The 26,874-nt window shown below is 36.8% G+C and overlaps 1 protein-coding gene across 1 annotated transcript in view; it reads right to left on the bottom strand.

The window, feature by feature from the left end:
- Vps13B (vacuolar protein sorting 13B) overlaps positions 1–26,874 on the bottom strand; it is a 1,316,993-nt gene that overhangs the window by 1,125,719 nt on the left and 164,400 nt on the right. Inside the window, exons 9-10 of the mRNA XM_090406926.1 lie at positions 25,122–25,322; positions 14,642–14,939 (exon numbers count right to left, since the gene is read on the bottom strand). Of these exons, the coding sequence (XP_090263052.1) occupies positions 14,642–14,939; positions 25,122–25,322 (499 nt within the window). The remainder of the gene's footprint in view (positions 1–14,641; positions 14,940–25,121; positions 25,323–26,874) is intronic.

The following is a 26,874-nucleotide window of genomic DNA, read 5'->3' as shown; positions in this document are numbered from 1 at the left end:
ATAAAAGGTAGAGATGCAAGAGGGAAACAGTGACAGTGTTTTGAGACAGTATGGTGTGAGATAAAGTGGATAAGATGAAATACTTAGATGCTGCCACAAACTTGGTAATGTGGAAGATAGTGATCATGAAATGCTTATACATTTCATGATAGTGACCATGAAATGTATAAGCAAATTAGCCAAGCAAATAAGAAAATGATGCTTATTATGGGCAATTTTAATTACGGCAATAAAGACTGGGATAACAAGATAGCAACTGGAAGTAAAGAAAATGAGTTTCTCAAGTTTTTGAGGGACAATTACTTCAGGTAATATGTAACAGAGGGAAAATGAGGACTGAGAGAGCCTTGGATTTGATCATCTCATCAGAGGATGTTATTATAAATAAGATATCAAATCTCCGTCCAATTGGTGAGAGTGACCATGAAGTGATTACCAGTCATGCGAGTACTTCTGTGAAGAAAGAGTATATGTGGAATTACAAGGCTGGTGATTATGAGCTCAGGAAACAGGTTGCAGCTGTAGCAAGGAATAAGGAGTTGGTTAGGAGGGGGGGTCCCTACTGCTGCTTGGGTGATATTCAAGAACTATATAGTAGATGCAATGTCTAAATGTATTCCAAGGGTCAGAAGGTTAAATAAGGTAGGTGTAAAATTAATGAATGAAGAGAATAAGCATGCAATACAGGATGAGGCAACAAAAGATAAGTGGTAATAATCAATTCCATGAGGAGTATGAAGAACAGGCGAATTTATTTTATTTCATATGATGATGCAACAGCCATGAGCTTCTTTTATGGGGAGGTATGGCACCATTTCAATTCCTTCCCCCAATTATATAAAGAACATAATTTCCAATATTTATAAAGAACAATTATATTAAAATGAGAAATATTAAAATTTGTCACTGAAGAAATAATGAAAGAGTTTGAAAACAAGAATCAAACCTTCGAGTCTCAGTGACAAACTCTAGAGAAAAAATTGACTGATTCAGTTAGGAAGACATTCGGTGAAGTTATCTGATGGATAGAAAAATAAAAATACCAGTGGACAAAAGATGTTAAAGAAGGAGCCCTTAACAAGAAGAAAGCATACCAAAAGTTCCTAGCAAATAAGTTGGCAGATGCCTTAAAAGAATACACAAAGCTATGTGTAAAAGTAGCTAAACAAAAATCATAGGAAGATTTCAGTAATACAGAAAATTAATATCAGGAAGGTAGCAAAATGTTCTGGAAGATATTGGGAAAAAAAAAGCTAAGAAATAGAGGAAAGAGTACTTTAAAAGGAATCAATGATGATAAAGGTGACATGAAAACTTAAGATAAGGATATCCTGGATATCTGGAGTAATCTATACCTGATACTAATATACTATAGGTTGACCAACCAACCTCTTGTGTATGAGCTTGATATAAAAAAAAAAATTACTTTGAAAGACTTTTAAATAAAACAAGCAGTGACAGAACCATACTAGAACATTTTCAAGAGGAATGCAATCTCAATTTTCTATCTTTTTCTTTCTCAATACTTGAGATAGAAAAAGCTATTAAAAACTTGAAATATGGAAAGGCAGCTGGAATTGACGATATTTGACGGGAAATGCTTAAATATGGAGAAATGTGGCTACTGCACAATTCAGAGTGCTTGGTCAAAAGTTGAATTCCAGATGACTGGAGCTCATTTCTCATAGCTCCCATCTATAAAAAAGGAAATAACGCTGAATACAAGAATTAGAGAGAATTTCTCCACTAAGCATTCCAGGAAAATTTATGCAAGTATGCCTTTAAGAAATGCCATAAGAAGGAAGAAATTCAAAAATAGAAAAGTAAACAAAATCATAATTGTAGTAGTTACTAACAACTTAACTAGCGATAAGTTCAGTATGAGAGAGGACATGAAGGGGTTGTTGGAAGAGGTGAGAGTGAGAATTCATTTTAGAAATTATGGACTTTACAACCGTGTTATAAATACAGTAAAACTCCTTTTTTACACCTTCCAGGGGACTAATGGAAAAAAGTGTAAATAGCAGAAAATGTAAAAAAACATTAAAAAAAAAGGCTAAAAGAAGACTAAAAGAAGAAAAGTTATTAAATAGATTACAAAATTTAATAACTGAAAATAAATGAATTTACAATTACTTATATCATCATCATCAAATTCCTTCCATGTACCCTCAAGGGGTGTAAAGGATATGATAGTACTACATGAAAAATTTACATCATTACTAACTTCCTATCTACAATTTATCTAAGGATCAGTCTGTTACTTGTCAAGACACGAATATTATCAGATCTTATATTTCTGTTGTCTAAGTCACTTTGTACCCTATCAAACCACCTATATCTTGGTCTTCCTCTGGGCCGTTTTCCTGCCAACCTGGCAGTGAACACTTGTTTTGCCAATATTTCCTCGCCAATTCTGTTTAAATAAACATACCACCTGAGATTAGCTCTGCTAACGCATTCCTGGATACTGACAATGTCAAGTTTTTCCTAATATCCTTGTTTTTAATATGATGTTACCATTGTTGCCATCTGTTCACCCCTCTAATCTTTCTCAGGACTCTCATATCTGTGGACTCTAGTCTATGGTCAAGTGTTTTACTTCTGACCTAGCTCTGAGATCCATAAGTTAAGACTGGTTTGAACACTGTCTTGTATATAGCTAATTTAGTGTTCCGACTAATTTCTCTCTTATTCCATATGAATTTATTCAATTGACTTCCTACTATACCAGCTTTATTGATTCTGTTGTCTATTTCCATATTTAATTTACCATCCTCACTAAAAATCTTGCCTAAGTAGGTGAAATGTGTTACTTGTTCCACAGGTTCTCCGTTCACAATGCAGTTGACATTTTCAATGATTCTGCCTATTTTCATTGTCTTTGTCTTTTTATTGCTGACCTTCATACTATATCTATTACAACAGTTATTCAATTTAGTAAAGGAATCTTGCAGACTCATAGGGGATTTATTGATAAGTATAACATCGTCTGCATAAAGCAAAGAGCTGACATTAACATCTCCAATTTTGATAAAATGTTTAATACCACTTTCCTTCATAATGTGATCCATATAGATAATGAATAACAGAGGGGATAACGTACATCCTTGTCTCACACCAGATTTAACATTAAACCATCTTCCTGTACTTCCTTCAATTCTAACTGCTGACTTACAACTCAAACAAAGACTAAGTATTGCTTGATATAATGTTCCATTGACACCATATAACTGTAGCATATTGAATAGCTTCTCTCTTGGGACCTTATGACATGCCTTTTCCAGATGTACAAAACTCAAATATAGATCTTTGTTATATTCCCATGATTTCTCCACTATTTGTCGTAAAGTGAAGATCTGATCCTGACAGCTTCTATTTGGCCAGAATTCAGCTTGTTCTTCACCAAGCTTTTCTTCTATAATTCTTCTCGACCGTTTCTCAAGTATACTTGCATAGATCTTGCCAGGAACACTCAGTAGGGAAATACCTCTGTAAATCTCACATTCAGTTTTATTTACCATTTTATATATGGGTACTATGAGAGCTCTACTCCAATCATCGGGAATTCGTCCCTCTGTCCAGGCATTCTGAACTATGCAGTGCAGCCGCTGCAAGACTTTTATACCACCACACTTCAGCATTTCTGGTAGAATATCATCTACTCCTGCTGCATTTCCACATTTTTTAAGCCTTTGATGGCTTTTTCTACTTCAAGTATGGATATGTATTCCAGACTGTATGCCTGTTGAGTGTTTTTTACCACTGTGCTATCACTGCTTGTTTCATTTGGCAATTTCTCAAAGTAATTACTCCATACTGTTATATGTATTCCTTCGATTACATAAATGATTTGTGGATGTTTAGTGCGGATGGAAGAAGGGTGTGTGCGAAATGTGACCTGAACGAGGAATTGATGAATGCGAATATGAAGTTGATGACAGAAAGTGCTAGTACCGATTGTGTCGCGAGTGCACCTTTGAAAGAGAAGGATGGCGAGAAAGACAGGCAAAAAAATGTAAAAAAATCAGGAAAAAAGAAAAAGAGCGATTTGACAACCGAAACGGATGATAAAAGGGACGACAGTGAGGCGGAAAGAAACGAAATTGAGAGAACGAATGAAAGTAGAAATGCCGTGGTGCAGAAATAGCAAGTAAAAAAAATCGAAAGAATGAACGATAGCGAAAAAAGAATGACTGATGGCGAAAGTTGGACGCATGTTGGAACGAAAGTACTGAACCAAAGAAAGATAAATGACAGTAAAAGTGAGAAGAATGATAGCGAAAGTTGGACGCATGTTAGTCCAAAAGTACGGAAACAAAGAAAGATATGTGAGAGTGAAAGTGAGAAGAATGATAGTGAAAGTTGGACGTATGTTGGACCGAAGGTACGGAAACAAAGAAGGATGAAAGAGAGGGAAAGTGAGAAGAGGGGGTCCAGAGTTAGAAAGTTAGAAAGATTTAATGATAGAGTGAATGTGTCGCGAGGTTCAGAAGGTGAATTGGATTGGATGAAGCAAGAAATGAAATGGATGCGGAATGAAATTAAGAGAATTCAGGTCAAAACTATTAAAATAAATCATGATGGCATGAAAGAGTTAACAAAAGATGAGCGAGTGGCGTTGTATGGCGACTCCATTATTAAAGGTGTGCTAGAGGATAAAATGCACAAGGTATGTTTTCCAGGCGGTAAAATGAGTAGAGTGATTGAGGCATTGAATATGAGGCGGGAACAAGCAAAAGAGTTAATTGTATTAATTGGTACGAATGATTTGAGAGAGAACAAAGAGCATGTCAAAATGAATGTCAGGAGACTGCTTGGAAAGATAAAGGAGAATAGTGTGACAGGAAGGGTGGTCAGTGTGTTGCCTAGGTATGATTGTGGTGAAATGAGGCGGAGAGCAAGGATTATGAATGATATTCTGGCTGAAATGTGTGAGGAGAAGGGAGTAGTACAGTTTGTTAATGTGTGGAATGAGTTTGAGGGACGAAGTGAGCTGTATGGGAGCGATGGACTGCATTTGAGTGGTTATGGTGTGAGTCGCTTGGAGAGACTGCTGCTGGAAGGTAGAGAAGTGAATAGAGAGAATGAATCAGATCGAGAGGGGAGTGATGTGGAAGAGCAGGAGAGTAAGACAGGAGAGATTGAAGGAGTGGAAATGAATGTGGAAGTGAGTGGTATGAGTATAGAAAATGAGAGAATGGGTGTGCAAGAGGAGCAGGGAAACGGGGAGGCTCAGGGTGGATAGGGATACACAGCGTGAGAAAGGTGGATGCTCCAAGAGGAGGTGAGAGAATGTGTAGGCAGGAAAGTAATGGGATGATCAGGGATCAAAAGGAAACAGATGGAATTGCAAAGGGTTCTAAAATGAAGAAGCAGAAAGGGAAATGGCCCCAGTCCAGCATGGAGAGATCACATCGAGTGAGTGGTATCAATGGAACTAGCTGTAGATCCAGAAATGAGTTGTTGTGTTTGTATACCAATGCTAGAAGTATAAGAAACAAGGCGGATGAAATGGTTGCACTAATTGCGTCTGTGCACCCAGAGATTGTCGGAATAAGTGAGACATGGTTGGAAGAGGATGACATCCTGACAGGAATAGAGATGGAAAGGTATGATGTGTTTTGTGAGGATAGAAGGGGTAAAAAGGGAGGGGGAGTGCTATTGATGATAGAGAAAGAGTTATGTCCATACAAGGTAGAGATGCAAGAGGGAAATGGGGCCAGTGGTTTTGAGGCAGTATGGTGTGAGATAGAGGTGAATAGAATGAAATACTGGGTGGGATGTTGTTATAGACCTGGTAATGTGGATGGTGGTGATAGTGAAATGTATAGTCAAATAAGCCAAGCAAATAAGAAAAGGGTGATCATTATGGGTGATTTTAATTATGGCAATATAGACTGGAATGAAGAGATAGCAACTGGAAGTAAAGAAAATGAGTTTCTTGAGTTTTTGAGGGATAACTACCTCAGACAGTATGTAACAGAGGGCACAAGAGGATTAAGGGTCTTGGATTTGGTCATCTCATCGGAGGATGTAATTATCAATGAGGTATCAAATCATCCACCAATTGGTGAAAGTGACCATGAGGTGATTACTTGGATGGTTGCCAGCAGTGCAAGGACCCCTGTGAAAAAAGGGTATATGTGGAACTACAAGGGGGGGTGATTATGAAGAGCTCAGGAGACAGCTTGCAGGTGTAGCATGGAATGAGGAGTTAGCTGGAAAAGAGATCAATGCAGCTTGGGGGATTTTCAAAAAATATATAGTGGATGCAATGTCTAAATGTATACCACGGGTGAGAAGGTTAAATAAGTTATGTGTGAGATGGATGAATAAAGAGATTAAGCATGCAATACAGAGAAAAAGGGCATTGTGGAGGCAGCATAAGAGAAGTGGAAGTAACCAATTTCATGAGTTCTACAAAGACCAGGCAAGGAGAGTGACTTGGTTGGTGAGAGTAGCTAAAGAGAGGTATGAACAGCAGTTAGCTAATGAAGCTAAAAAGAATCCTAGGGAGTTCTCTCGATATGTAGCGAGCAAAAGAAAGAATGATTATGGAAGGATGACATTGATTGGAGGAAATGGTATAAAGACAGCTGTTGCAGAATGTGTGGTGGAGATACTTAATGAGCAGTTCATAAAGATCTTTCAATCTTGTGAATGTGACTTCATGGAGAGATTAAGAGCAGTTGATGATGGGGAGGAGAGACTGACTGTAAGTGAGCAAGAGGTGTTTGGGGAGTTGAGTAAACTGGATGTAAATAAGGCTGTGGGACTTGATAATATATCACCGCGTATTCTAAAGGAATGTACCAGAGAGTTGACACCTGCCTTGACATATTTTTTTAATACGAGTCTTGCACTTGGTCAAGTCCCTAAAGAGTGGAAGGAGGGCAAGATTGTGCCACTTCATAAAGGAGGTGATCGAACTCAAGCATCAAACTATAGGCCTATCTGTGTGTCAGGTGTTGTGGTTAAGTTGTTGGAGAAGCTTGTGAGAACTAGGATCCAGAGTTGGGTTGACAACAATGGTATAATCTTTGATGGACAGCATGGATTTGCTAAAGGGAGGTCGTGTTTTAGTAATCTACTTACTTATTACAATAAAGTGACTGCTTCCTTGGACAGAGGAGAAGGATATACAATAATATACTTGGATTTCGCAAAAGCTTTTGATAGAGTACCTCATGATAAGTTGACAGTCAAACTAGAGCAGATGGGGTTGGATATTAGATTAGTGCATTGGATTGGAGACTGGCTATCTGATAGGTATCAACAAGTTGTGTATGGGGATGCAATATCCAGGAAAAGGAAAGTCACTAGTGGAGTGCCTCAGGGATCTGTTTTAGGGCCATTACTATTTAACTTGTATATTAATGATATTGGCGAAGATTTGGATGGAGATATTCAGTTGTTTGCAGATGATGCAAAGTTGGGACGAACCATAAAGAGTAGTGAAGATGTTGTGGCCTTGCAAGAAGACTTGAATAAATTGAGTGATTGGGCAAGCAAATGGGTATATGAGTTCAATGTTGCAAAATGTAAGGTTTTAAAATTTGGAAAACAAAGATGGGATGCAGAATTTATGCTTGGTGAGAATATATTGTTGGAAGTAGAGGAAATAAGAGATCTGGGAGTGATGTGGATAAGGATCTAAAATTTAGGGGACACATCGCCAAAATTGTGAAGACAACACAAAGACTTCTGGGAACGATGAGGACACTGACGTGTAGAAGTAGGGAGATTCTTGTTCCATTGTATAAGGCTTTGATTAGGCCACACATGGACTATTGTGCCCAGATTTGGTCACTTGGTTTTCAGAAGGATGAAGAGATGTTGGAAAGGGTCCAAAGGCGACTGACTAAGGTAGTTTCTGACCTCTGAAATGTCGAGTATGAGGAAAGATTGAAAAGATGTAATTTGCAGAGTCTAGTGGAGAGAAGGAAGAGGGGAGATATGATAGAGACCTACAAGTTGGTAAGGGGTTGTTATAGGATCAATGGTGGAGAAGTTCTACAGCGAATAGTGGGAGATCAGGGGAGAACCAGAGGTCATCCCTGGAAACTGTATAAAGAGGGTGTGAGTAGGGGAGTGAGAGGCAGGTTTTTTTCGTGCAGAGTTGTGAATGATTGGAATGCCTTGCCTGAGAGTGTGGTGTCTGCAAGGAGTTTGAATGTGTTTAAGACCCGGTATGATGAGATGTGTGTGAGATAAAAGGACCTCCTAGATGAGTCTTTGACTCCATGAGGTCTTGTTTAATAATAATAATAATACTTCAAGGATATCTTTTTCTCCCGTTTTCATGTCACCTTTATCATCTCTAACTCGTTTTACAGTACTCTTTCCTCCATTTCTAAGCGTCTTCAATAACCTCCAAAATATTTTGCCACCTTCTTGATATTTATTTTCTATATTCTTGCCAAAGTCCTCCCATGACTTTTGTTTAGCTAGTTTTACACAGTGTTTAGCTTTCTTACATTTGTCTCTGTATTCTCTAAGAGCACAAGCTGACTTATTTGCCAGGAACTAGATATGCTTTCTTCTTTTCCTTCACTGCCTCTTTAACTTCCTGTGTCCACCATGGAGTTCTGATTTTTCTGTCCTTGCAGACAACCTCACCACATGCCTCTCTGGCTGAATCAATCAAGGTTTTCTTCAAGGCTTGCAACTGAATATCTAAAGTTTGGTTCCTGTCCTCAAACTCTTTAATTTTTTCTTCAATAATCTTTGTGTATTTTAGTCTATAGTTCACATCTGAGAGCTGCTCAACTTAAAACTTTCTTACATGTTATTCTTTTCAATATGAAATTCAATTTTATCCTGCTCAAGACTAAATAGTGATCACTTTCAATTTCAAATCCTCTGTACACTCTGGTGTCCTGCACAAGGGAGAAAACATCACTATCAACAATCTCTCCATGTGAATTTGTGCACATTTTTATGTTGGAACATGGTGTTAGTAATAACCAGTCCATGTCCTGAGCAGAAATCCAACAAATATTTGCCATGATTATTAGCTATGCTCTTTTCTCCAAATTTTCCCAATATATTTTTGTATGTTTGACAATCATTTCCTACTCTGCTATTTAGATCCCTAACAAGGACCAACCTTTCCTTTTTCATTGTGTCAGATGCTTTCTCTAAAGAATTAAAAAATTCCTCCACTTCTACCTTAGTAGAACCTTCTGTGGGACCATAGGCACAAATAAGTCTCATTGTCCAGTTCCCCATTCTGATATTTGCCCACATCACTCTACTTGAGACTGCCTGCCATTCAAGAAGATTAACCTCGTATTTTGTGTTGAATACTATGGCTACTCCTTCTTTTCCTCGATTGTCATTGCCTGAATATAATATTTTGTATTTATTGCTCAGAAAGATCTCACCAGTTTTTGTCTTTTTTTTTTCAGTCACCCCTATTATGTCGATCTGGTACTTATCTAATTCTTTAGCTAGCTCCATTTCTTTGCCATTCAGGTTTCTTATGTTGATAGTACCGATCTTTAACTCTGGTGATGTTCAGTTGGGGTGTTTTTTCAGATTTATTCCAGTAGCTGACTTTTCGCTGTTCGCCCTGGTTCCCTGGTGAAAACAACGGGGGCCTTGTTTAACCAGGCGACGCCCAAGCCAGCATGAAATTTTTCATGTTGTACCATCATTTTATAATTTGGTTTAAGCCAATAAGAATTACAATTTGGTCAGCAAAATCCCATATTGCTAGCCCATCCTCGTTCGTTCAGTATTCAGGTAGATACCCAACAGGGTACACCACGAGAAGGTGAGGATTGGACATTAGTTCAGAACCCTTGGTCGGTTCTCTGCATTTCTTTAAAGGCGATATGGAGGTCTCCTCTCAGTTATACAGCTTTGACCCTTAAGCACCCCAATTAATCATTTAATGGGGCATTTAATGACTTATACACTGTGGAGAGAGAGGTGGAACTTATAAGAGTACAGAAAAAGCAAAAACAATCAACAATTATAAATTCCACCTGCTTCTCCACAGTGTATAAGGCATTAAATGCCCCAACGTCTCATGATGCACTTGCAACATACCGCCTCAAAACACCGATAGCCTCCATTGCTTCTTTACTAGTAGGGACAGTAGGTTCTTGATCACAGTCTTTTTCTTCAACCACTCCTTCCTCTTATTCTTCACCAAGGTGGTTGAAAGGATGTCCTCTACACTTGGTACCATTGATGTGATCACACCAGCATCAACATAGTCTTGAAATGAGAAAGACTCATCCATCACATATCAGTTGTTGGGCTCTGACATATCTCCTTCTTCCTCCTGTGGTTGTTCCTCCTCTTCCACAAACGTAACTCCTGCCTTCCGGAAACAGTTGGATATGGTTTCAGGAGTATACTTAGTAGGCAGATTTTTCACGTTCTTAAAACACCTTGGCTTTTTAAATTTACCAATTACCAGTGGAAGTAATTTTTCTGATCCACTAGCATTGACGATGAGCAAAACAGTTACCCTCTGCTTGCTGAGTTTTCCACCATGACACTTCTTTCCTTCAAAACACAATGTTTTACTTGGCAGAATGTTATGAAACAGCCCAGTTTCATCAACATTGAAAATATTTTTTGGTTCATAGTCCTGAATAATAATCTTTAGTTCATGTTTCCACTGGTTAACAGTTTCCCCTGCAACACTATTACTTTCTCCACACACTTGATTATACACAATATTGTGACGAGTCTTGAAATGATCGATCCATCCATTTGACGCAGTAAAAATATTAATCCTCAACCTTGCAGCAAATCCAAAGGCTTTTGCTCAGAGTATAGTACCATCGACTGGAATACCCGATGCTCTCATAGAAACAAACCACTCCGCCACAAGTTTATCCAATTCATCATATGTCGATGTCCGGATATATTTTTGTTTTTTTGACATAGCGCCAGATTGCATTGCATTGAGTTCAATGCTTGACCTGTTTTTTACTATCGTGTTCAAAGTGGACACGGAGGGTCCAAGATCTTTTGCTAATTGCACACGTGCTCTGGCATGCCAATCTACACGTCACAGAATTGCCATCTTTTCTTCTACCGAAATACATTTTCTGTTTTTCTTCTCCATGTTACTAACATGGATCATCCACCACCACAACTTAAATGCAACCATGACATGCTAAGTTATGTAGCAGAAATTCTGCAATATACCACGTGCTTCTGAACTGTGACTACCAATTGCGAACACCAACACTGCAAGCTAGTGAAGCGATATTTCACGAACTGTGGTTTATTCACTGATATCTAATATTCACGAGTAACAACTGTTATTTGGTAGAAGTGTGAATGTGATTTCACAATTTGTGTATGATCCTTGTTCATGATTTCAATACAGCACTGTGAATGTGAAATCACATCACAACACGTTACGGGTGCCACGAACTACTGACAGTTTAAAATTACTGATATGAAAACTTCACGATATCAATTCATACTGTGATTGAAAAATCATGGTATCGCTCATCACTACATCACTGCTGCAAGCGTGAAAGTCACCATGATGATGGAAACGAAACTACAGCCGAAAGAATAGAAATGCACAGATTTCACACAGAAATCGATTTGAGTGAGAGGAAATCGATTAAAAAATCAGTGTTGCCACCCAAGAAAAACCACAAATCACAGGATGTCCACATCAAGTTGTTAATCCTTTCTGCACTAGTAATTCCAATTGGAATCACTAACTTTCTTGGCCTTCATAGCCCATATTACGTGGCGAATGATTCCAATTCTGAAATGATTCATTGAAAATGAATCACTTCATTTTCTGAAAAATGAAAATGTATTTTTTAGAAAAATACTTGATACCCTTGCTTTTTTAGACCTAAAGACAAAATAAATAGAAAGAAAAATTTTTTTCACTTGGAAAAAAAAATTCAGGTCAGAAAGGGTTAATGGTGGGAAAACAATATATCGTAAGAATAGGCCTTAAGATGGGACCAAAGTAAAATGACGTAAATAGCAGGAAAACGTAAATTGCGGGAACGTAAAAACAGGGTTTTAATGTAACTATTTTAATTTCCCGACGTTTCAACCTTCATATTAAGGTCATCAACCTTGATATGAATAAGGACAAGCTGAGTTACATTTCACACAGTAAGCTAAAGAAACAATGATTTGATCACTGGTTATTCTACTGACATGACCTCTAGTGAAATACAGATAAAATTAAAAATTAATTAAATACTTAGAAACTACATCAAAGCTAAATTGTATTTAAGATAACATGGGAGAAACATTCTTTCATATAGTTAGTTTTCTTACAGTAACAATGATGTCCTATTTTTAACATGACAACTGTTATATTAGATTTAAGATTCTGGATTATCTACAGTCCTGTTTATAGTTAGCTCTTAGGGAAAAACGTTCTGTGGGTAGAATATGTGCCTTCCATATGCTTTGGATTTTTGGACCATCATTATTGTTCAGATTAGGGTGGTTGATAAGAATCTCACAGGCTTCCTTTAATTTGCATTCGTACCATGTTTTGGTGTGATGTAAACGAATGGTGCTTTTCCAGTCAATTCTATGTAAAGTGTTCAGGGCATGACAGAAAGGTCAGCTTCACCATAGTTATTATATTTAATCTGTCGTTTATGTTCCTTTTGTCTGATAGGAATTATGTGTCCTATTAACTGTTTCTGATTTATTTTTGACCACTGATTTTAAATATGTCTTGAAATCAGCAGTCAAAAATAAATATATCTCAAATATCTCTTGAATTCCTCTTAAAATAGCTTAAAAATGCATTAGATTAAGTAAAATAGTAGTATTTAAAATTTTTTGTAAATATTTTGGAATGAAAGTATTGGAAAAAAAATTTTGAATTAAAGTAATTAAAGATTAATCTTTAGTATATACTTTTTATTTCATTGTGGTGTCTTTTTCTTTTTCCTTCAAAGCTTCTTTTTGAACTTTTTTTTTGAAATTCTTTTCCAAGGTCATCTCTGTGCAACCTCCAGCAATAGTTTGCCATCATGTTGACATTCCACTTGTCCTGATACCTTATTTCCATCTCCTTGATGCCTTGGTCGAATCACTCTCCTTGCTCTTTGCTGACAGTTCCCAGATTCTCAGGAAAGTAATCTAAATGAGAGTTGAGAAAGTGCACTTTTAAGCTCATGGAGCATCCCAAATCCTTGAATTTCTGTAGCATGTCTTCCACAATCATTTTATAGTTTTGGGTCCTTGTGATTTACTAAAAATTTAGTCGCCACCTCTTTCAAAGCTTTCCACGCTTCTTATTCGACAGTTGCCATTTTTTGTTCAAACAGTTTATCCTTCATAAGTTTCCTGATGTCCGGAGCGATAAAAATACCTTCTTTCAATTTTGCTGCAGATAACCCCAGAAATTTTGCATAGATGTATTTAAAACACTCTCCTTCTTCCGACAAAGCTTTGACAAATTGATTCATCAATCCCAGCTTTATGTGAAGTGGGATAAAAGGATTTTTTACCGAGCAATCAAAGTTTCATGTAACACATTTTTACTTCCAGATTCTAATGAGACTCTTTCTGGCCATTCCTTCTTGATCCAATGTTGCTCTCAATCTCAGTTGTCCCACTTGCACAAAAAGCACAGGTACTTGGTGTATCCTCTTTGTTAGGTGAATTTTTTTCAATCATCTTGAAGCAATTACAAACACCACTTATAACACAGTTAAATGAATTTTAACGAATAACATCAACACTATTACATGACTACGTAAAAACATTAAAAAAACTGCAAACACATTAAATCTTCACACTAACTTAGAAAATATGCCGCCTTTCGGAAATATGATAACCTTAGTAGTCAACGACTAAAGTTCAACTAAAGAATTACACAAGAAAATGTGTCTGTGACAACAGGGAAGTCATCCGTTATCTCGGTGAATCAGATTCAAAGTAGTCACCTGCACTTTCATCTGCATTCTTAACTCCCTCTCCTCTCTTAAGAATGAGAAGTTTCATGGAAATTTCTTTATTTACCATAAAAAGTTACCTCAAAAAAGCACTTCTACAACTACTTAGCTGTAAATAAATGAGAATGAAAATAAATACCAATGCACTGTATTTAAATCCAAATACTACTAATAAAAACGATATAATTAGAAATTGGGTAAAATTGGTGGGTGATGGAATTTTTTTACTATTTTTTCTGAACTCAGCACCTAAAAATCTATAAGAATCAATTATTACTTCTCAGACAACTTTTCCATTGCAGGCCTATGTTATTAAGTCTGTATGCAAATACTAGAGTATTAGAAACAAAGGTGTAGAGTTTATTGCCATAGTCAACATGTCGGGACCTCAGATTGTAGGCATTAGTGACCTGGCTATGAGAATCAGACATACTGTCTGAAAATAAATAAAATAATTTATTTTATTTATTTTAATATCGAGTGTAAAGGGTGCACTATTTTTAGGAAGGATAGAGAGGATTGGAAAGGAGGGGGAATGCTGCTAATGATATCGGATGACTAGAATCCAGTTAGAGTTCAGACCTATGATACATATCAGGATTTCCTGAAATGTATCCTCCTTGAGGGTATATATCAGGAATTTAACTTATTTAAATTAAATTCCTAATATGTAAGAATGAGAAACTGAAGAATTTAAACTTATTTTTCTTTACCTGTATCTAAAATATCAGATGACAATGGTGAGGATGATGCAACTGGAGTAAAAACACTTTTCCAAGTCCAAGATTGATATATACACATTAGAGCTACTAGCTGTGGCATTGTAACTTGTATAATAATTGTACTTGCTTCTGCCCAATTTTCAACAATAGGCTGGCAAGAATGACTTTTCCAAAAAGATGGTAAGATAAGAGATTTTCTACTAAATGCTGCACTACACTGAGGAATCAAAGAAATTCTAGACTGACTTGACTTCTGAGTTGTTAGTAGTGATGTTTCAAAACCATATACCTAAAAAAATAAAATAAAATAATTTATTTTAATTTACTAGTTCTGTGAGTTATGACTCACAGAACTAGTAAATAATCAACAACAAGAATAAATCCTTTCTTTCATGCTTACACGGTGATCAGAATACATTATGGAAAATCATGGAGGCAACTACCATGTTAGAACAAAACTTTAGCTTAATGTAAACCAAAATGAACACTCAACGTTTTGACCTTCATATCAAGGTCATCATCATCTGGAGCATACACACATGTACAGAGAAACAAGCTGCACTATAATCTACATGGTTTGCTAAAGTTATTGACCAACCGTTACAACAATTATTGGCCTGACCTCTGGTGAAAAAAAAAAATCTTTACTACATCAAATTAAAGTCCTATTATTATTATTATTATCTATTAGGTTACAAAATTAAATTGGGCTGGAGAGCAACATGCTTGTTTATATATATATATATAGATAGATAGATAGATAGATAGATAGATAGATAGATAGATATAGATGTGAAAAGTTTTTTACCTTGGAGATAATGTATATTAAGGATTACCAAGTAAAAAAAAAAAAAAACCAAGTTTATAAAATTACTCGGTATCCTTAATATATATATATATTAGGGTTACCAAGTAATTTTATAAACTTTGTTATTTTACTTCTAATCCCAAGTAAGCAAACAGTTAAGTTTGCGCCTGAACGCTTGCTTACTTGGGATTAGGCGTAAAATAACCAAGTTGATAAAATTACTTGGTAACCCTAATATACATTACCCAAGGTAAAAAACCTTATTTACATATATATATATATATATATATATAAACGATGTGATTATACATATAAATTTCAACCAACTGTTATGGGATAGTTTCCAATAAAAGCTGAAAATTGCTTCAAGTCCTAAAGTATGATAGATACCAAGTAGGCTGAATATGTGCCATCCAAATTCTTGGAATTTTTATGCCACCATTATTGATGTTGAGATGGTCACACGTCTTCCCTCAGGCAGTCTATCCTTCGGCTAACTTTGGAGTCATTAACACCCTTAAAAACAGAGCTATAACAATTTGCTCTAATCAACAAGCTTTAAACTTAAAGATTATTAGCAACACATTTATAAATAATGGATAGTAAATAATCAACAACAAGAATAAATCCGTTCTTTCATGCTTACAGGATGATCAGAATACATTATGGGAAAATTATGGAGACAACTACCATGTTAGAGCAAAACTTTAGTTTAACGCAAACCAAAATAATTACTCGACTTTTCGACCTTCATATCAAGGTCATCATTATTAGCAACGTTATTAATACTATTAATAAAGTTCTTCATAAAACTTCATCAAAAAAGAATACTGATTACAGTAAAACCATAGCCATCCCATACATTAAAGGGCAGAAAAAATCAATAGAATCCTACACCATTATAATCTCAAGGCCACTTTAAACCATCTATAAAATTAAAAAAACATATTCAACTCCTCTAAGGATCCTCTCCTCCCATTGGGCACATCTGGAGTTTATTGCATCTACTGCACCTGTAACTTATCTTATATTTGTGAAACTGGATGTACAATCCCTATACGTAAAAAAGAACACAAAAGACACATTACATATAACAATTTTGGTGAAGCAGCTCTCAGATCACGCTCTTAACACCCTACACCAAATTGATTGGATAAATACCTGCTCTTTACATCATACAAAAACCTGGTATGAAAGAAAATTTAAAGCCTGTGAAATTCTGATTAACCACCCTAATCTCAACAATAATGGTGGCATAAAAATTCCAAGAATTTGGATGGCACACATTCAACCTACGTAGTATCTAGCATACTTTAGGACTTTAAGCAATTTTCAGCTTTTATTGGAAACTATTCCATACCAGTTCGTTGAAATTTATATGTATAATCACATAGTTGGTTTTTTTTAAATTTTATTTTATAACAAACATGTTGCTCTCCAGCCCAATTTAATTTTGTAACCTAATAGATGATAATAATAATAATAGGACTCTAGCTTTGATGTAGTAAAGGTTTTTTTTTTTTTCACCAGAGGTCAGGCCAATAATTGTTGTAATGGTCAGTAACTTCAGCAAACCATGTAGATTGTAGTGCAGTTTGTTTCTCTGTATATATACGTATGCTCCAGATGATGACCTTGATATGAAGGTCGAAACGTCGAGTGTTCATTTTGGTTTATAATAAACTAAAGTTTTGCTCTAACACAGTAGTTGTCTCTGTAATTTTCCATAATGTAACAAGAATAAATGTAAATAATAAACAGCATAAAAAAGATATGTATACAAGATTAAATTACATAAGTTTAATTATATATATTAAACATCTACAAATATTTCTCAACTGAATCTCTCAGTGTAGAATGAAAAAACATATTTAAAAGAAGAATATTTTCTCTTCTATCTGTTCTCTATCTCCAACCTACTGGTTGGAGAATAAGTGTGATATTTGCTTGGAAAACCCTGTCAGTCAAAATGCCAATATTATCAGATCTTATTCTGCAGTCTTCTAAGACAATTCTAGTATCAATATGCCTAGATCTTGGTTTTACTCTGTTTTCTGACTCTCAACCCGGAAAAAAAGCACTTGTTTTTGCTAAAATTTCTCTCATCTTTGTTTAAGCTCTGCCAACCCAACATTCCTGAATGATAACAACATCAAGTTCTTTCCTAAAAACATCATTTTTAATATGATATTGCCAATCATTGTACACTATGCTAATCTTTCTTGGAGCTCTCATATTTCTGATCTCCAGATCTTTCTCAAATATTTTTATTGCTAACTCTCAGATACATCTAATAGTTTCAACATGGTCCTGTATAAATTAGTTCAGTTTTGACTAATTTCTGCCTTATTATATAAACATGGAGTAACCTATAATATTATTATAGGTTACTCCATGGAGTCCTCAGACTCATCCAGGAAAATCCTAAAACATCTTGCTAAACATTATCCGACATTTGCACAATATCTATCATACTCTGCTTTGAACTCATTTGCAATCATAGCACCCACAACAGACTTGGGCAACCCATTCCACTCATTCACCACTCTCCAGGAAAAAAAATCTAGTCTTGGCATCCCTGTTAACTACACTCTTGAGCAGTTTCTGAGGATCCCCCCCCCCCCTAGTTATTCCACCACCAGACCTGTTCTGAAAAATTTCCTCTATATTAATCTTGTAAAAACCCTTCAGTAATTTGTATATTTCAATCATATCACTCCTTTTCTACCTGTCAACCAATTTCTGTGACCCATAAATCTTCAACCTGTCCTCATAAAATTCATTCCATAGACCTGATACCATTATTCTAGTAGCAAGGCTTATACGTTGGTCAGACATAACTGGTAATTAGTTTACGGAATTAACAACGCATATAAAGTATATTAATTAAAGGTAACTTCGGCAACGTCACATTGCCATCTTCAGGAACATAAAGATAATGTATGTGCACGCAGGCACTAACAGAAAGCAAATGAGGACGAAAGCAAGAAACTAATATTGTTCCTAAAGTCCTAATGGTGCCCTCTTGCGGGCTAATTTGGTAGTCTTGGCAGTTGGGCTGAAGTTCTCATAATGTAAGTCTCCCAAATTTGGAGTAGTTTCATGCACTCAAATTTGTTGAGGTTAGGAACGTTTTTTAGAGCTGCTGAAGATTCTTTGAATAATCTTTCGTATTTAAACTTGCTGCAATGAATTATTTTTGTTTTCTTCCAACGAATTTTATGGTGGGTATCTAAGGCATGGTCTGCCAGCCCAGAGCGGCTGTACTGGTGAAACCGGATGAGGTCTTGGTGTTCTGAAATCCTGATATTTGTTGTTCTGCCTGTTTGGCCAAAGCAGGACAATTTGCAGCTGCAAGGGACCTGGTATACACCAGGTAGGTCTAGGGGAAGTGGTTGGTCTTTGGTAGAGCGGATAAGGGATGCCAACTTTTTAAATGGTCTGTAACAGGAAGTAAGGTCATATTTTTTGAGGATATTGGTTATTTTCTCAGAGGTGCCCTGGATGTAGGGGATGGTGATAGACTTGGTGTAATCTTTATTGTGGAGGGGGGAGGGAGTTGTGGTTTACTAGTTTTAGTATTTTTTGGATTTTTTTGGGGTTATAGCCATTGGGTAAGAAAGTGTTGAGGATGTGGTTTAGTTCAGTAGTTAGGGCCTTGTCATCTGAGCAGATTAATTTTGCCCTGTTATATAGTGTTTTTATAACCCCATATTGTTGTGAGGGGGGGGGGAAACTGCTGGTGAATGTATCTGCCAGTATATGGTGGGTTTTCTATGAACAGAGAAAACCAAAGATCCATCAAGCTGGCAGGTGATTAAAGTGTCTAGGAAGGGGAGGGTGTTGTTCTCCTCTTTTTCTAAGGTGAACTGGACTCTGGGGTGTTGGTCGTTTAAGTGTGTTAGGAAGGAATGGAGTATCTGAGCCATGTGGCAAATAGCAAACACATCATCCACATAACGAAGCCAAATAGTGGGTTTTTGTGGGGTGGAGTTTAAGGCTTTCTCTTCAAATGTCTCCATAAAGAAATTGGCCAAGGGTGGGGAAAGCAGTGAACCCATGGCTGTCCACTCTATCTGTTTGTAGAACTTTCCTTGCCAAACGAAATAGCCTGAGTTCATTGTGAACTGAAATAGGGCTGAGATATCAGGAGGAAACTTGGCTTGGATGAGCTGTAGGGTTTCTTTGAGTGGGACATTAGTGAATAGGGAGGAGATGTCAAAACTGACCATTATGTCAGTGTGTTGGAGTGTGAGGTTTTCTATACTGGCTTTAAAGTGGGCTGAGTTTTTTTATGTGTGATGGTGTGTTGCCAGTGTAGTGTGTGAGCGTTTTGGCTAAATGTTTGGCTAATTTATATGTGGGGGGGAATCAATGCCATCCACTATGGGATGCAATGGCACATTTTGTTTATGTATTTTTGGGAGTCCATATAATCGGGGGGGGGTCTAGAGTTATAAGGTTTTAGTTTGTTGGTGACTTCCACAGGCCAAGAAGTGACCTTCTTAAGGAGTCTGTGGAGAGTTCTAATCTGAGAGCTGGTCGGATTATATTCAATGGGGAGGTAAGTCGTATGGTCTAGTACTAAAGCAGTTAGCTTACCTTTGTAGTCTTTTTGATTGAGCACCACAGTGGCGTTTCCCTTATCCGCCTTGGTGATTACTATTTTTTGGTTGTTTTTCAATTCTTGTAGGGCTGCATATTCGTTTTTGGATAAGTTGGTTTTTAGAGGTTTGGCTTTAGTGAGAACACCAACTACATCCAGTCTAACGTTGTTGGCGATATGGTTAGGCAGGTTGCGAATCCCACGTTCTATCTGGATCATGATTTCTTCGGCAGGTATTCTTTTTGGAGCCAGGGTGAAATTGTGACCACGTGAAAGTGCGGTGAGTGCTTCAGGCTTTAAAACTGCTGACGAGAGGTTGACTACAGTGTTGAGTGGTGGCTGTGGTAAGGAAATAGAATTCTTTGTCAGGTTTTCGTATTTTTTCAAGTGCCAACTTCGTATTTTTTCAAATTCTTTTTTTGCCGATGCGCATGAGACGTTATAAAGTGTCGACCATAGATCACGGCCGAGTGTATCTGAAAGCACTTCCTCTAGCGCCCGTAAGGTTTTGTTTTTGTCGGCAAGGAGAACACACATCGAGGTAATTTGTTCTCTTAACAGGGCGAAGCTAGTGCGATTATAAATGCGCAGAGCTTTCTCGGAAGTAAAACGGTGCTTCAATTTAACACAATTAGGGATCACTTTGTTATCCCGGCAGCGTTTTAGGAACGTCAGACGATTTATTTGCCTCGATATCTTCAACCTCAATTTGCCATATTGACGGGCCTTTCGTGCGATAGCATCTCCGTGGATGATCACAATTCTAGTAGCAAGGCTTATACGTTGGTCAGACATAACTGGTAATTAGTTTACGGAATTAACAACGCATATAAAGTATATTAATTAAAGGTAACGTTAATGAATAACTTCTATATTTTGGCAACGTCACATTGCCATCTTCAGGAACATAAAGATATGGTATGTGCACGCAGGCACTAACACAAAGCAAATGAGGACGAAAGCAAGAAACTAATATTGTTCCTAAAGTCCCAATGGTGCCCTCTTGTGGGCTAATTTGGTAGTCTTGGCAGTTGGGCTGAAGTTCTCATAATGTAAGTCTCCCAAATTTGGAGTAGTTTCATGCACCCAAATTTGTTGAGGTTAGGAACGTTTTTTAGAGCTGCTGAAGATTCTTTGAATAATCTTTCGTATTTAAACTTGCTGCAATGAATTATTTTTGTTTTCTTCCAACGAATTTTATGGTGGGCATCTAAGGCATGGTCTGCCAGCCCAGAGCGGCTGTACTGGTGAAACCGGATGTAGTCTTGGTGTTCTGAAATCCTGATATTTGTTGTTCTGCCTGTTTGGCCAAAGTAGGACAATTTGTGTTAGTGCTTTGTGTTAGTGCCTGCATGCACATACCATATCTTTATGTTCCTGAAGATGGCAATGTGACGTTGCCAAAATATAGAAGTTATTCATTAAAGTTGCCTTTAATTAATATACTTTATATGCGTTGTTAATTCCGTAAACTAATTACCAGTTATACTGATACCATTAGTCAATTGCCTCTGGATCCTCTCCACCTCTTTCCTCATTCATAAGAAGCCCAGGTGACCAGAGCTGAGTGCAGTAGTCAAGATGGGATGTTACCCAGATGCTATAAAGAGGTATAATAACCTGCTTGTCTCTGCTCATCAGGATATCCTTCAATAACCAAATGATCCCATGAGCTGCTTTAGCCACTTTTGCAATATGTTCTCTAAGCTTTACCTTCTTATCCACTAATACCCCCAAATCCCTGGCTTCATCAATTTTCTGGGGGACAGTTCCATCAATGTGGCACACAGTTGGTAATCTTTTCATCCCAAAATGCATTATCTTACACTCTGCCACATTAAACTGATATCCATTCTCCTTTGCCCAGCCTGCAGGTCTATCCAAATCATCCTGCAAAATTTTAGCATCTGTATTAACTACTACTACTCTACCCAATTTTGCATAATCAGCAAACAAGTGTACAGTTTCTCTCAGATCCTTTCCTATATCATTAATCTTCTTCTTCTTCTGCAGCTTCTCCCACTTAAGTGGAGTCACTGTTGATAATGAGTCTCCTCCACACCTTCCTATATCATTAATGAACAAATTAAATAGTAGTGGCCAAAGAATACAGCCCTGTGGCACACCTCTAATCACAAGTCATCTACTTCTGCATAAACTACTTTCTGATATCTTTCCATCAACCACTCTCTTATCTACTTCACCAACTTTATATCCATCCCCTATCTGCTGCAATTTATTCATTAAAATTCCATGTGATATCCTGTCAAAAGCCTTTGCAGAGTTCAGCAGTATCACTATAAATCCACTACCTTTATCCAACTCAGATGTCACTATATTATAAAACATGAGAAGTTACCTACCTTTCACAAAACCATTTTGCCTACCATATAGGATCCCATTTCTGTCTATCCATTCTTGTATTTTACTCTTGAACAACTTCTCCAACACCTTGACTACAACTCCTGATATGCTGATTAGTTGACAATTTGCTACATCAGTCTTGGAGTCTGATATAGCAAATGGAACTATTTTCCCCTCTTTCCATCCCCTGAGAATAACCCAGCGCCAAGACTTAGATTAAACAATGTGGTTGAAGGTACTGGTAATTCCCTATCACCTCATAAAACTCGAGCTGGTATACCATGTAATCCCATTCACATCAAGGTTCTGTAATTATGCTATGCAACTCCAGTTCATCTACCTCCACATAAGCCTTTGCCTCTCTTGTTACTGTAATATCTACACCTGAATGATATACTCTTCTAAAGTGTTCATTTATTAATTCTACTATTTCGACTGATTCTTTATAATTTTTTTATCTTCAGTTTTCTTATTGTTTTTATCATCTTTGATTCGTTTTTAGAGTACTCTTTCCTCTATTTCTAAAGTTTTATTTTTAGTTTTATTTTGTTGATATTTTCCTTCCTGATACTTTTATGTTCTTGCCAAAATCATCCCATGGCTTTTGTTTAGCAATTAAGCTTTTTCAATAGCCTCCAGAATATTTATTATTTTGTGACACCTCCAAGGAGTGTTAAAGACTTATTGAGGGAGGGCACCTAAGTTACAACTCTCCATCTCCACTGCTTAATCTGCCAATTATAGTGAAACCAGAGGTAATTATCCTTGATGTTCGTGTACCATGTACACCTGTAGCAAGGCTAAATAATTATAGAGTTTGTGTTAGTGGAATTGCTTGGGCTGCTCACTCATCATGTCACATCTGCACAGCTGTTGGATCTAGACAGGTTCTAAGATCAGACACTCACATAGAAGCATATGAAGTTGATGATCATCAGGCTCTCATTTGGAACATTCAGCAGATGCCTCATGCCATTGAAGATCCTATTCTTGCTTATACTGCAGAAGGAGAAATCAATCAGATTCAGTGGGCAAGCACTCAACCAGACTGGTGCTTCCAAACTGCTCTGGCCACTGATATTTATTTCCTTTGTTCTTACCAAAGTATTCCTATTACTTCTGTTTAGCTGGTTTTACATGTTTTACTTTCTTACATTTTTTTATGTGTGTGTTTTCTATCAGCACAAACTGGCTTGCTTACTAGGAACTTTCAATATGCTTTCTTCTTATTCTTCAATGCCTTGTTAACTTCCCAAGTTCACTATGGAGAACTGATTTTTTTATTTTTACAGACATCATCATCTCATGTCTCTCTGACTGAATTAATCAATGTTTTTTTTGTTCAGAATTTACCACTGAATCTCCAAGGTTTGGTTCTTGTTTTCAAACTCTAATTTTTTTCTTGAATAATGTTTGTGCATATTAATCTACAGTTGATATCTGAAAGCAGCTTACCTTTGATTCATTTTAAAACTTTTTTACACCCTCTTCTTTTCAATATGAAATTTCATTTTATCCTGCTCAAAACTAAATAGTTACCACTTCCAATTTTAAATAATCTGTATACTTGTTTTTCGTGTGTGTGTGTGTGTGTGTGTGTGTCCTGGTCCAGTGGGAAAATATCACTATCAATGTTAATATAGTCAATGAGACTTATCTTATTTTTTTTAAATATATTTATATAAAAAAATATTTATATTTCTTCCATGTTCTCTCCATGTGAATTTGTGCTCATTTTTATGTTGATCGCTGATCACACTAAACACTAAAGGAAAGGAAAAAGTGTATCAACTTATTACTAAAATACTCTGGAACAGAGTTATGTGTAGAAAACTTTTTTGTTGGTTACTAAGTAAATTACACTTGTCAAGAAATTATATTCTTATTTAATCCTTTTAACCATTCCTTGACAAGCATAATTTACTTAGTAACCAAGTGATAAAACTTTCTATATCTATCCCTGATCTTCCGAGTATCTTCTTGGGTCTTGCTACCTGATGAGACCTCAATAAAGGTCTTACGCTGCTATGGTAAGAAGACTGACAAATAGAGATGAGGAGATCAGCATTGGTCAGACCACACATGGAAACTATTGTACCCAGATTTACTCATCGAGTTTTTATTGTCATATGGAAACACTGGAAAAGGGTCACAGATAAGTGACCAAGGCGATATTAGAAAACTATTGAATGTTGCTATGGAGAGAGAGATTAATAGCAAGAAAATTGTAGTTTAGTGGATAGGCACAAAAGAGGTGATATGATAGACATTTAAGTTAGTGAGGAGATTTTAGTGGATTAATACCAAGAGGATCAAGAAAAGAGTGGAAGGTGAGAAGGAAAGAACAAGAGGCCATCCCTAGAAATTTGTGAGATGCAGCAAAGAAAGGTGTGAGGAGATTTTTTTTATATGGAGAAGTATAGATGAGTATAATATGAAGCCAAAATGCATTATGAATGCATGAGGGTGTTAAGAATTTTAAGGTTCAATATGATAAACATGTTGATGGTTGAGTGAACCTGCCAGAATGGATCTGCTGACTCCATGGAGACTGCTGCAAAAATAAAAACACAATTCTTCTGAAACCCAGAGCTCAAAAATAAATAACATTATTAATGCTACCAAGCTGTCTACAGTAGTAAAAAATAATAAAAAACACAGCAGTCTAAATTACAGCAAAAAAAATTTATTACCTTGAGAGATATGTGTGCATGACAGTTATGAAGAAGATTCTCAGAAGGTGCTGCAATAGAACTTACAATTCTGGATAATCTATGTGGATACATAGGTTTAGTATACTGAAAATCTATGCATTCAGTACAGACTTCAACAACTGGTATAAATTGGGGATATTTATTAGTATCTGCTTCCATTCTCTGCTTAGAGTTTTCTCCCTTGAAAAAAAAAAAAGAGAAACTTTTGAAATATTAGAAGCCAAGAATGCTTCAATACAGGTAATGTTAAGCAAATTCAAAAGTACATAAAGCTAATGTATAAAGTTGAGTTGAGTTCTTCACAGAATCCTTGTTATAGGTTGGCATGGCATGACCATTACCATCAGAGTGGCATTCATATGAAAATTAATCAGTTACCACATCCAATTGTTAAGCTTATGTACTGGTATAATAATAGAAAATAAAATTTTGGCAGTTCAGTAAATTAATATTCAGTAAATTAATTTAGTCTTTAACGATACGTTTCATATATTTGAATATGGCGGCAATGCGACGTAAGATAATGGCGTCCAAAAATACGACGCCATTGTTCAAAAACTATAATGTGAGAGAATTTGTCCAATGTGATGTGTGTGGAATGTATGCATTCCCGAATGAGGCTGGAGTATGGACTGAAAGTGATAGTGGTGGGAGAATGTGTAGAAAGTGTATGCAAAGTGAGGAGTCGAAGTATGTGTCAGGTTGTGAGACAGTTATGGTTCAAGAAAGCCAGAATGCGAGTGAAAATAGTGGCTCGATAGGGAATTGCGGTGTACAAGATGGCAATGTGAGCGGTGATCTAAGAAAGAGTGAGAGCAATTATACAGAAAGAGAAAATGGTTTGAATGATAAAAAAAATGAGGAATTATTTGTAGGAAGTGATATCGCTAGGCTGCGTGCAGTGATACAAGATGCGCAGCGGCAATTAGAGCACCTGCAAAACTCTTTCCAGAGTGATTCAGCTAACGTAAATAAACAGCGTGGGCGAGTTTCCGAAATGAAGGAGAGAGTGTTGTATGGTGACTCGTTATTAAGAGGAGTAATAGATGGGAGTGTAACTAAATCGTACTTACCGGGTGCGAAATTTAAGGATGTAAGTGAGAGCATTAGTGTGCAAAAACAGAGGGTGAAAGAAATAACAATTGTGGCTGGTACGAATGAATTGAAAGGTGATAAATTTTTTATGAGAGAGGACTTGAAAGTATTGTTAAAGGTAGCGAAAGAAAAGAGTGACAGAGTTAGAATGGTGAGTCTGTTACCGCGGTATGACAGAGAGGAGTTTAGAAGGAGGGCCATAATCGCAAATGATATTATGCGCAGGTTATGCGGACGGTGTGGTGTGGAATTTGTGGACGTGTGGAATGAGTTTGATGGGCGAAAGGACTTATACAAGATGGATGGCCTGCATTTGAATGGACTTAGTGTGCGGAGACTGGAAAAAGTGTTGCTGAATGAAGTGAAAATGGATGTGCAGAACCAGGGAAACTAGAACTACCAAGGAGGGGGGAAAGTGGATATCCAGACATCAGTGAGACAGTTGAGTGTAAAAATGTATATAATGTACCTGAGCCAGCAATAAGGACAAAAAATGGGAATGGGATATTTAGAATAACGCATCAAGATAGGGGTGGGACAAAGGGAACACTGCAATTCATGTATACTAATGCCAGGAGTATTAGGAACAAGAAGGAAGAATTTTTGGCCTTGATTGGCTCTTCCTGGCCACAGGTTA

This window comes from Typopeltis vanoorti, chromosome 17, assembly GCF_054136105.1.
Source record: "Typopeltis vanoorti isolate ZY-2024b chromosome 17, IOZ_Tvanoo_1.0, whole genome shotgun sequence".
NCBI lineage: Eukaryota > Metazoa > Arthropoda > Arachnida > Uropygi > Thelyphonidae > Typopeltis > Typopeltis vanoorti.
Note: the sequence above shows the minus strand (reverse complement) of the source record. Positions and strands in the feature narration are given on the sequence as shown.